The sequence below is a fragment of the Pseudorasbora parva genome, chromosome 10 (assembly GCF_024679245.1).
Source record: "Pseudorasbora parva isolate DD20220531a chromosome 10, ASM2467924v1, whole genome shotgun sequence".
In the NCBI taxonomy this organism is placed as follows: Eukaryota; Metazoa; Chordata; class Actinopteri; order Cypriniformes; family Gobionidae; genus Pseudorasbora; species Pseudorasbora parva.
This window is the reverse complement of record NC_090181.1, coordinates 39,878,843-39,891,078: the sequence shown is the minus strand read 5'-3', so window position 1 is coordinate 39,891,078 and position 12,236 is coordinate 39,878,843. Positions and strand designations below refer to the sequence as shown.

The following is a 12,236-nucleotide window of genomic DNA, read 5'->3' as shown; positions in this document are numbered from 1 at the left end:
AATGAAGAAAACATGTTCACCTGTTTTTACATTGTTGATGAATGACCAACATTGTTTTTCTGCTGCCCTCTTTCATGAGAAAATAAAAACTGGTTCAGTCAAGTTTATAAAATGGTTTCATTTTGTAAAAGAAAGCATAAGATATACATCGAGATAGGATACTGATAACCATCTGCCTTTTGGAGACACAGAAAAATGAGAGAAAGAAGGTTAACTCTCATGCAAAACTATTTTCAAGGACTATAATATATAATAATTTATCTGAGCATGATTTGTGATTTCTTTGACATTAAATGAGCACATCAGGGCAGCAGAATATGTATATATCTTTTGGTCAAACACAACAGTTTTTTCAGTCAATTCAGTGTATTTCCATTGTCTATTTCTACAGCACTGCCTCTAAAATGAGTCTCTATGAGAAGAGAAAGGAAGAGGAAGATGTTCACACACATAAAGCAGCATCTCCAGAAACCAGCTGTGTGTCTATAAAGAGTGACAGATCCATGAATCTCGGTGATGGAGCAGTGGCCACTGACCCTGAGTGAGTACAAACATCATGCAACACGATAAATGAGGATGTTAACCACATGAGATAAAAGCGAACAGTTTCTTAATGTTTAATTTTTATTATTTCTTTTAGATTGCTACAGTATACAGTGATACCATTATATTTGGTACAAGAGACAAAGGTGGTGCAAAGTTTTGTATTAGGGAAACATTGGAAACTTACTTACATTATAAACTAACATTGGAAACTAACTTAACAACAGTTCCTTGTTCAATTTATTCCTACCTGGACAACTTATACTTTTGGCTTGCTCACTTGGGGACACTAAATATTGAATTATATTATTTTCTATTAAATTCTTTTGAAATATAATATTTTCCTGTTATCACTGTGAAGCTGTGTTGAAACATTCTACATTGTAAAAAGCGTTATATAAATAAAGGTGACTTGACTTGACAACTATGATATATTAGTTATTGTGAGTTATTTTTATTTAAACAAATAGTACTTTCTAGCTACCTTAAATAACTTTTTTACGCAGTCATAGTTAATTGTATTGATATCAGTTTGGATTGTGTAATTGTTTAAGTTTTCATCAACAGCCTTAAGCATACTTATTGGTCTACAGTATAAAATAAGGATTCATAAAGGAAAAGGGTATTCCTTTTAAACACATGTTCTGCCAGTAGTGGGCACTCGGAAAATAATGATGTACATCCAAGTCCACGTTAGTAAGGGAAGGGCATACAAAGTTTAAGTGGAAAGCAGCCCAGATTTAAAAACCAATGGTGGAGGCTGCTGTGCAAGGAAAATTACCCCATAGCACCACCTACCATCCAACAAGCAGTATTATTGGTATAGTTGATTTGAATGCGGATACAATACCATTGTGAAAATAATGACATTGAGTCCTCAATTCTTCCTTGGTTTCTACAGCACTGACTCTATTACAAGTCTCTATTAGAAGAGAGAGGATGACATTCACACACATAAAGCACCATCTCCAGTGGTGTCATTTCACATTAGAGTTTAAAGTTTGGTGTGCTGAAACAATTGAATGTTTACTCTATTTATAAGCTTTTTCACTGTTTTTCTGTTCGTCTCATTGTTCCTACAGAGTGAAGAGACATGGCGAGATCAGTATAGTAATATTCTACTTGACTCGCTTTGTCTCCTACTGTCGGACCCTCATGGGGTGGCACAACACAGCAGCCCCTCAGACACTCGCACTGATGGAGGAGACTGCAGACCTGCAGCATGATTCTCACCAACCAGTAGATGATGCCCTGCAGAGAGTCAAAGCCCAACACAAAACCAGGATGAAGAACAAATATGAGAGCTTATTGCAAGAAATAAAACTAGAAACGAATATTATAAAGGGAGAGAGTGAAGGGGTGTATGAAAAACTGATGGAGAAAACCGAAGACACTCCAATCTACTGCAATGACATATTTAAACCCTTAAATGAATCAAGTAACAAAGACAAAATTAAGACTGTTCAAACTAAAGGCATCGCTGGAATTGGAAAAACATTCTATGTGCAGAAGTTCATTCTGGACTGGACAGAGGGAAAAGCCAATCAGGATGTAGATTTCATGTTTGTGCTTCCATTTCGAGAGCTGAACTTGATTAAAGATCATAAGTATAGTCTTCATCAACTTCTGCTGGACTTTCATCCTGAACTTCAAGATCTGGACTCAAATATTTATGAGGAGTGTAAAGTTGTGTTCATCTTTGATGGTCTGAATGAAAGCAGAATCACTCTGTTTTCAGACATTGAGAAAGTTGATGATGTGAATGAGTCTTCATCAGTGGATGCGTTGATGTCAAACCTCATCGGAGGAGACCTGCTTCCCTCTGCTCTCATCTGGATCACCTCAAGACCAGCAGCAGCCAATCAAATACCCTCCAAATACATCAGCCGTGTGACAGAAATACAGGGATTAAATGATTCTCAGAAGGAGGAATATTTCAGAAAGAGAATCAGAGATGAGCATCAAGCCAGCAGAATCATCTCACACATTAGAAGATCAAGAAGCCTCCACATCATGTGTCACATACCTGCCTTCTGTTGGATCTCAGCCACTGTGCTTCAGAAGCTCCTGAAACAAGATGACAGTGCAGAAATCCCTCAAACTCTGACTGAAATGTACATCCACTTCTTGCTGACTCAGATAAACATGAGAAATCAGAAGTGTGATGAAAGAGATTCAGAGAAACTTCTGAAATCTAATAGAAATGCCATTGTGAAACTTGCTGAACTGGCTTTCAATCAGCTGATGAAGGGCAATGTGATGTTCTATGAAGAGGACCTGAGAGAGAGCGGCATAGACGTCACTGACGCCTCAGTGTATTCTGGGATGTTTAAGGAGGAATCTATGATTCATCAGAGGAAAGTCTACTACTTCATACATCCTAGCTTTCAGGAGTTTCTTGCTGCTTTCTTTGTATTTTACTTGAATGTAGTCAAGAATACAAAATCACTAAATTTATTCCTGGATGGATGTAACTGGAACATCTGGGAAAGAGTTCTTCTGCAGGAGCTACTAAAAACAGCAGTTGATAAATCTTTACAGAGTGAAAATGGACACCTGGATCTTTTCCTGCGGTTCCTGCTGGGTGTCTCACTGGAGTCCAATCAGAAACTCCTACAGGATCTACTGACACACACAGTGAAGAGCTCAGAGGCCATCAAGAATGTCACACAGCACATTAACAAAAAAATCAAGGGTGATGAATGTCTCCCAGCTGACAAATGCAGCACTCTTATCCACTTTCTGCTGGAAATTAATGATCAGACTCTGTACAGAGAGATTTGGAAGTTTGTAAAATCAGAGAATCGCTCATCTAAGAAATTATCTCCAGCTTATTGCTCAACAATTGCCAACATACTTCAGATATCACAGGTGCTGGATGAGTTTGATCTTAAGAACTACAACACATCAGATGAGGGTAGAAGTAGACTGATACCAGCTGTGGTAAACTGCAGAAAAGCTCTGTGAGTATAAATGTATGTGATGTACAATAATGTATAAATATATTCATCCTTATGAATTACATCCTTCACAAAGCTAAGAATATCAGATCAAGCTTATTTTGCAGCCTTAGTGGACTGATTAAGTTTGAGTTCTAGTCAGTTTGTTTCTGAGTACTTTAAACTCTTTTAAAAGATCAAGGAACATTTTATTTTCTCATTATATGGTTACATATTTATCAACTAATGTTTACTAATAAGCACACTGTAAAAAAATTGTGGTGGTTTTTGTTAATTTAACTTTAAAAAGTAAGTAACCTGGTTGCCTTAAAATTTTGAGTTTATTGAAATTAAAAATTTGAGTTGATACAATGAAGGAAATTAGTTTAATAAATAGAAACTCAAAATATTTTTGTATCTGAACCACATAAAAAATGTGATAAATCATGAAAATAGCACAATTTGGCATGTTTCACTGTGTCATAAGAAATAACACACACATTATTGCCCAATATGCTTACAAAATCTTTTAATAATCTTTTAATAAAGGTTGTCGAATCTCAAAAAATGTTCATTGTATTAACTCAAAATTTTAAGGCAACCAGGTAACTTTTTTTCTAAATAATTTTTTACAGTGCATGTAATCTAGCAGAAAAAAACAACAACAGCCTAGTGAAGTAGATCAAAATCAAAAAGGAATCCAGAAATGTGGAATAGTGTGAAGGCTGCAAAAGACAGAGACCATGTTAAACAAGATGATTCATCAGGACTTTAATGATAAAACCCTTTGTTTAAGTAATGTGAAGGACAAGTATGGTAACCCATACATGGAATTTGTCCTCTGCATTTAACCCTTCCAAGTTAATGAACACACATTAGGAACGAAACTACTGACTGACACACACCCAGAATAGTAGGCAACCATTTGTTGTGGCATCAGGGGAGTAATTGGGGTGAGGTGTCTCACTTAAGGGCACCTCAGTCGTTTCCTGCTTGTATTGAGAATCAAACCCACAACCTTCAGGTTACAAGTCAGACACTCTAACCAATAGGCCACATTGCCCCATTGTTATTGAGTTATTGCATCATGTTCAAGAAAAAATGCTGCTATTCTTTTATGTGTTGGTCTTTCATTTCGTTTATGCAATTTACTGTACAATTGTGTAGAGCAAATGTTTTTGCTTTTGGAAAATTAATCAGCTGTCATGTGATTTCAGCAATCAGTGCTTTACTTGTGTCAAATATATAAATATATTAGATATTGAGTTAGTTTATAATAATGTCAGTTCATTACAGAAACACAAAAAGGCTTTAGCATTATTATATTTTTCCAAGCCTTATTTTTTCACAATACAAAAAACTGTACATTACTCACTACTGCTGTAGTCAGCCACAAACTATTTTTATTTAGTATTTGTCAGACATTCACCACATTTAGAAGCACCTATAGTGTCTATAACATTTGTAGCTTGTTTGTTCTGTCAAAAAGTGGTTTATCACCTAAAGAAATTGAACTGTTTCAGTTTTAGTCCCTTATCAAAGATAAACCCCATTTACCCATGTGGCTTTATGTAGAAAAATTGCACACATGGCTTTTGTTAAATTAAATTGGGAATTTGAGACATATGAGTGTTGCTATGTTGAGAGGACAAGATAATTAAGTGATCATGACAGAAATATTGTTACCCACCATCTCCTCTTTACTGAGCCATATTTTACCCTTTATTATAGATTTGCTGACTGTAATCTCACTGCTCAGTGCTGTCAAAGTTTGTCTTCATCTTTACAATCATCAAACTTACTGAAAGAGTTGGACCTGAGTTACAATAACCTGCAGGATTCAGGAGTGAAGCTTCTCTCTAATGGACTGAAAAGTTCACATTGTCTACTCATCGTACTGAGGTTTTGGTTTTCTTTTATTTTTTTAAAGTTGAAAAGTTGTGATATAGTTACAGTAGAATACCCATTTACACAATCATCATGCTTTGATCAAGTTTTGTGTAGAATTGCACATCATGTGCATTTCCTCTGAGGAGACAAGGTATCCTTTTTTTGAGTGCCTCCTCAAAAAAAAAAATTGTTTTTATAAAAATATTTAAACATAAAGCAATGCAAATATTACAATATGTGACATTAAAAAGTATATACATAGCTAGTTTTTCTAAAGCAAGATTGTTCACAAGAGACACCAGCAGGTAACATTTCAGAGGAAGTTTTCATCTGTCTTGCTTCCCCTGAGCCTGAGATTTAACAGACCGCTACTGTACACAGAGTTTGATGGGGGGTAATTTGAAAATGAATTTGTTGAGTACATCCTTTGTGCTACGATAGGAAATGATAGATTATGCTTGGATATGATTGGCTTGTGTGATAAATCCCACCACTTGTTTTCATGCGAGTTTGCAAATTGGTCTACGTGAATAAATAATGATAGCGATAGACTAATTATATAATAAGAAATTAACCTTGTCGCATCGAAATTAAATTTGAAACAGTCTGAAAACATGATAACTTGTGTTTTTTTGTAGGCAATCAGCTTTTTGAAATTAAAGGTACATATTCTTTTCTGTGACTAGTGTTTACCGAACATGACCACTGATGAAAATAAGTAGACTATTAAAAAGTGCAACTAAAAATCTATCTTACAAATTCAATATAATGTTTAAATTGTTATTGCCTTTAGTTTTTATTCAAATTCAAAAATGCAACACGTAACTGTATTTGGTTTCCCCTTTTTTGATATAATGTTTAACCAGGAAAATGTGACAATATTAAGTGTAACTGGGACATGAATTTACATTTGATTTAAAAAAAGACATAAAAACACTGTGAGGACTTTGCCTCTTCATTTCTGAACACCACTACATGACTCTGGTGCACATACATTGTTGCAGTAGTGTAACACAACTCCTGTACACAAAATAGAAATAGAAATCATTTGCCATTTTTTTGTATGGTTCTGTACTCTGATCTGTTTAGATTGACGAGATGTAATCTCACTGATCAGTGCTGTGAAAGTTTGTCTTCATTTCTACAATTATCAAACTCCTCACTGAGAGAGCTGGACCTGAGTCGTAATGACCTGCGGGATTCAGGAGTGAAGATTCTATCTGATGGACTGAAAAGTTTACACTGTCAACTCAAGATACTGAGGTAATATAACCAAGAAAAAAGTATTTGTTTTTGAAATTGTAGATGCACTCAGCTCTGGTCCTGTAAATGTATTTGCATGTTGAGGGCTGTACTTGATCATTTGTAATGTCACACATCATGCTATCTTGTGTGTGTTTGTAGATTATCTCGCTGTATGGTGACAGAGGAAGGCTGTTGTTATCTGGCTTCAGCTCTGATTTCAAACCCCTCACATCTGAGAGAGTTGGATCTGAGCTACAATCACCCAGGACAATCATTAGTCAAGCTGTCCTCTGATCCAAACTACAAACTGGAAAAACTCAAGTATGTTCAACACTTACAATCTTCCTGTCATGTGTGTTTGGATGTGTGCATTATAAAGTCATTAAAAACATATGTACATAGATAACTGCATATAGCACATACACTAATAGGCATAACATTATGACAGGTGAAGTGAATAACACTGATTATGTCTTCATCACAACACCTGTTAGTTTTTGTCTTGACTACTGACATTTTGTCATCAAAGTTGATGTGTTATAAGAAGGGAAAATTGGCAAGTGTAAGGATTTGAGTGAGTTTGACAAGGGCCAAATTAGAAATGTACCACTGTGTTAACATATATTTTTACAAAATTTTTGTTGTGTAAAATGAGTGTGGCATCTTTTGTTTTTATAGTGTGGATCACGGAGGAGAGTTCAGAATTACAACAGGACCACAAAAATGTATGTCACACACACAAATCTTAATAGTGGTTGTTTTGTTGTTATAAATGCTATAATTTATCTTCTTGTATTTAGATGCATGTGATCTCACACTGGATTTAAACACAGCAAACACTAATCTCGCTCTGTGTGAAAGGAACAGAAAGATGATGCATGTTTCACAGGATCAGACATATCCCGATCATCCAGAGAGATTTGATGAATGGTGTCAGGTTCTGTGTAGAGAGAGTCTGACTGGACGCTGTTACTGGGAGGCTGAATGGAGTGAGAGGGCTGATATATCAGTGACATATAAAGGAATCAGCAGAAAAGGATGGAGTTGTGACAGTTTATTTGGATTCAATGAAAAGTCTTGGAGTCTTAACTGTTTTAAAAACAGATTCATTGTCAGACACAATATTAAGAGAAAAGTTATACCTACTCCTTCACATCCTTCTAACAGAGTGGGAGTGTATCTGGACTGGTCAGCCGGCACTCTGTCCTTCTACAGCGTCTCTGACACACACAAACTCACACACATACACACATTCATGACCACATTCACTGAACCTCTCTATGCTGGTTTTGGGGTTTATTCTAATAGCCCAGTGTCTCTGCAAGATTAACACTGACACAGAAAAATAAGTTGAGAGAAAGAAATACACTCACATTATCTCTGTCTTTAACCCACACGAGTTTGACTGAGTGATCCAGTTTGTGGAGTTATTTTTCCTGGTTTTAACATTTATTTAATACTGATTGAAAATGGTCTCCCTTTTTAATAATTACTTGATTAAAAACACTAAAATACAAAGAGAATTTTATAATATAAATTAAATAAAATTATATAGTTTTAGTACAATGTTATTTTTAGGCATTAACTTAAACTAACAGCTAAGTATTTTACTGAGGTGGCATTGCTGTTGATTCACTACACTGCAAGGAAGAAATGATAAGATGGTGGATGGTTTTAAAATATTCATTCATAATCACCTGTAGTATATTCATACTTATCCAATCATGTGGGTGCCTGATGGCACAATGTGCAAGATCCTGCTCAGCTCAAGTTTCATGATACTACAAATAAATACATATAATGATGTATGCTTTTTATCACGTGGTATTCTTCTTGTCAGTTTTAATATTCATTTAATATTTATAAACAAATGAATCATGACCAACAAAATTAATAATATACCATCAATGTAACAAAGCTGGCACAGAAGTATGTAGGCCTTTAATTACAATAAACTAATTAATAAACTGTTTAATAAAACAATAAAAAGGTTTACTAAGAAAACAGAATTTTCAATATTAGATGTTCTATTTTTGCTCTGTTGTGATTAGCACACATGCTCTTGAAATGTTTGGTTGAGCTGCAGGTTTTTTTAGTGATTTAGAAACTTTTATATTATATTTTATTCATATCAGGAACACAGGTGGGGCAAATTAAACCAATAATGAGGTAACAAGAGGGGAGGGATCAAACAATGAGAGAAGCACATGGCCACACTAACAAAACCCACATGTGCACACAAGACAGGACAGGCATGTGACATTACCCCCTCCTTAAGGAGCGGCTACCAGACGCTCCACTAGGGACGGCAGGGATAGACCAGGGAGGGGCAGACAAGGGAGGGGTAAACAAGGGAGGAACCGGGAAAACAAAACAATCAGGAGGCCATGGTGGCTCAAAGAGCTCAGATGGCCAGGGTTCGGGCAGAGCAGGACGCCTGAGTAGCACATCCATCACAGCAGAGTCCACCGGAACTTGTACCACCAGCACACCATCCACCGGCACAGGGACCACTGGAACATGAGCCACCGGAACTGGGACCACGATCAACCGGAACAGGGACAACCGGCACACAAACCACCAGAACAGGGACCACCGGCACACAATCCACTGGAACTGTCACCACCGGAACACAATGGGACCACCAAAACCACGATCCACCAGAACACAATCCACCGGAACTGGGACCACCGGAACATGATCCACCGGCACACGATCCACCTGAACTGGGAGACTGCAGTAGAGGTCTTCACGGGGCACCCGGGATCCGACCCGGGACCCGTATGGTTTAAAAATATACAACAAAAACACAAGCTCTCTCTCTCTTGCTCGCACTCTCTCAGCCGTTTAGAAAGCGGGTAGATTTAATGCATGCGCGTAGTAATAATCTACTCAAGAATATATTTACAATCAGCAACGAGACCTCAGGTGAACTGTCACATAAATGTTTTCTGTGATGCTCAAATTGTGTAGAAAAGCTCATATTTCAGGTTGCTCCAGCTGACGTGCGAGTGCAGTCTCAAGTGCGTGTCATGTTAAATGGCAACCCGAGCTTCCGCAGTGACTGTAATGACTTTAAAAATAATATGAATGAACCGTCTTGTTTAATCTTAAAGTTCTGCTAGTCAGACTCGGCTCAGAGAGATTGTGGCAAATAAATAATGCTAACATAAGCGCCCATGGCACTGAACGAGCAATAGTTATTAGTTCAATAGGGCAAACTGTCAAATTTGTTATGCGAGTGAAATGATGAGTGAATTAAGCTTGCTTGGAACAATTACAGAGGAATATTGTAATACATCACAATCCGGTAGGCTACAAGGAAGGGAGACATTGGCTATATCGTTAGGTAGGCTGAGAAAAAGGCATATTTTTCGCAGCTTCTTTATTAAATTGTTAAGAGCAGTTTATAGCGGAATATGAGATTGTTGGGTCCAGTCGGTTCTGTGTCTTCCCGCTGGGTTCGGTTCCAGCGATCAAATTATAGACAGGTCCATGTCGGTTTCGGGTACTATATTTTTGGCATTTCTCGGATATGCACGGATCCGGACAGTGTAGAACATTGCGGGTCTCTTCGGGTTCGGGTACAAATTTTTGGACCCGTGAAGACCTCTAGACTGCAGGCCCTCATGTCAGCCCCGCTGCTGACAGATGTAATGAAAGCTCACATATTTGGCGAGTTGCAGATAGTTGGAGGTAGATGAAAAAAGGAAGCTACCCATCTTCTGCCGAGTCCTCTTAGTGGTCAGATCGTTCTGTCACGTAAAAACAAAGGAAAACTTGTGTGAGGACTCAAGTGCAGGTAAAAGAAGGTTTTATTATCAAATAAACATAAATACAAAACAATGACAGAAGCACATGGCCACACTAACAGTTGAGGACACAATTTGGCTTTATCAGCATTACAAGTTAAATATCATTGCTGCATTTTGCAGTGCAAATTTTTTTGGAAAGATAAACATAGTAGCCTACGTTTTCATGAGTTATTTTATCTATGGGTCAATACAGATTTCTGCTCATTCAAAATCAGATAAAGATAACTGTAAGCAGATAAGCACTGTAAGACTACATGTGTTTGAATGCATTAGAGAGAATGATTACGTGTGTGAATAAGTGATATCTGTTTAAAATATGTTTTTACCCAATCATACTTAAATATCCCGCTCATGCCCATCGCTGTCATCATAACCTTTACATTCTTTCTGATTTGAGTGATCCATCTGTATCAAGCTATTTAAATGTGTTAACCGTGTGAGTTCTGGCTAAAAATGGAGTTATATTATGTGCCAGCCCGTTGGCATGAATTGTACTCGTGATGGAGCGGTAGTGGAGCATTCTTGGAGCAAGAGAAAATCTCAACGTTCTGACTTATAAGAAAGCAGCACAGACAAATAAGAAAGAAAAGGTTTTGTTGGAGGAAAGCAATAAGAGGAAACAAAAAAGTGATGGGATTAAAGGCAGGACGGGGATCCACATTGGACCAGCGTTTGCTCGTCGGTGTGAGCTGAAAGAGGCGTGCCCGAGCGATTCTGTCATGCTTGTTATGGTGATTACCTACCACTCAAACATTGAACTGAAGTTTCATATAGATTCTGTACAACGGTAACCAACAGACTACTATAATGACGCTGGCTTGTAAACGTGAGCATCGCGATTATTTGGCGTTTGAAAAAAATAAAACCCATGAAATGATATTCATATGACATGCTGAAACATATGCCACTGACTGTACCTGGGATGAAGACATTTCACACGCGCAGCCAGAAGAACACCTGCATGTGAACTCCTGTAGTGTTCAGGGTAACTGTTAGTGCTGCACCAACCCGCGGAGCCGCTTTTATGAAATTATTTGGCCCGCCCCGCACCACTGTATATATTTTTACAACCCGCCCGCACCCGCGACCATTAAATAGACATACGGGGTCCACGGGTTATGAGACGACCCGCGCATCACTAGTTCAGGGCTATCAGGGTTGTCCTTTCAACAAATGCACGCGCGATGGCATCCCCTGTTGTAGGATGACAGAGCTTACGACAGTAGTTGAGGACATTATTTTTTCCCAACTGTAGGGGGACCCCAAGAGCAAAAGTTGCCAAGTGCTGCTTTAAGCTACAGGAAAGCCTATCATCAGCACTATAATTTTGTGCAACTGCAGTATTGGCACCAATAGCATTAAAATGATCACTTATCCTGAAGGATGATAAAAAAGTATGTGCACCCAATGTTTTGAGAAAATATTTCACATGGTCACACACAGACATCAAGGTTTGGCCTATGATTCACAACAACATTGACAATAAATCAAAAAGCTTCCTGATGCAATACATGATGGGTGGCTTAGTACAAAACCCATGCTTGCCAAGCTTTTTTGATGTGTTGTGATTCATATGCAAAATCTTAATGTCTGTGCATGCACAAACACACACTCCCCTACATTTTAGTTTATTTAAGAGTTTTGGGTTAACTACAATAATCCTGTGTGGGGTAAGAAACAAGTTTATTTTTCTTCCCCTTTTGACAGACCCCCTGTTTTTAGCATTGACTCACTTGTTTTCTGAAAAATGTATCAAAATTTAGACTTAAAATCTTAAGTCATTTTGGAGATCTTTTTCTTTTTT

General features: G+C 37.5%; 1 protein-coding gene across 1 annotated transcript; it reads left to right on the top strand.

Annotated features, from left to right (window-relative positions):
- The first annotated feature begins 404 nt into the window (after positions 1-404).
- On the top strand, positions 405-7,947 carry LOC137090460 (NACHT, LRR and PYD domains-containing protein 3-like). The gene is made up of 7 exons (XM_067454423.1): positions 405-541; positions 1,626-3,506; positions 5,214-5,384; positions 6,462-6,635; positions 6,777-6,938; positions 7,296-7,342; positions 7,418-7,947. The coding sequence occupies exons 1-7, from the start codon at positions 405-407 to the stop codon at positions 7,945-7,947; spliced, it is 3,102 nt and encodes a 1,033-aa protein (XP_067310524.1).
- The last annotated feature ends 4,289 nt before the right edge of the window (positions 7,948-12,236 follow it).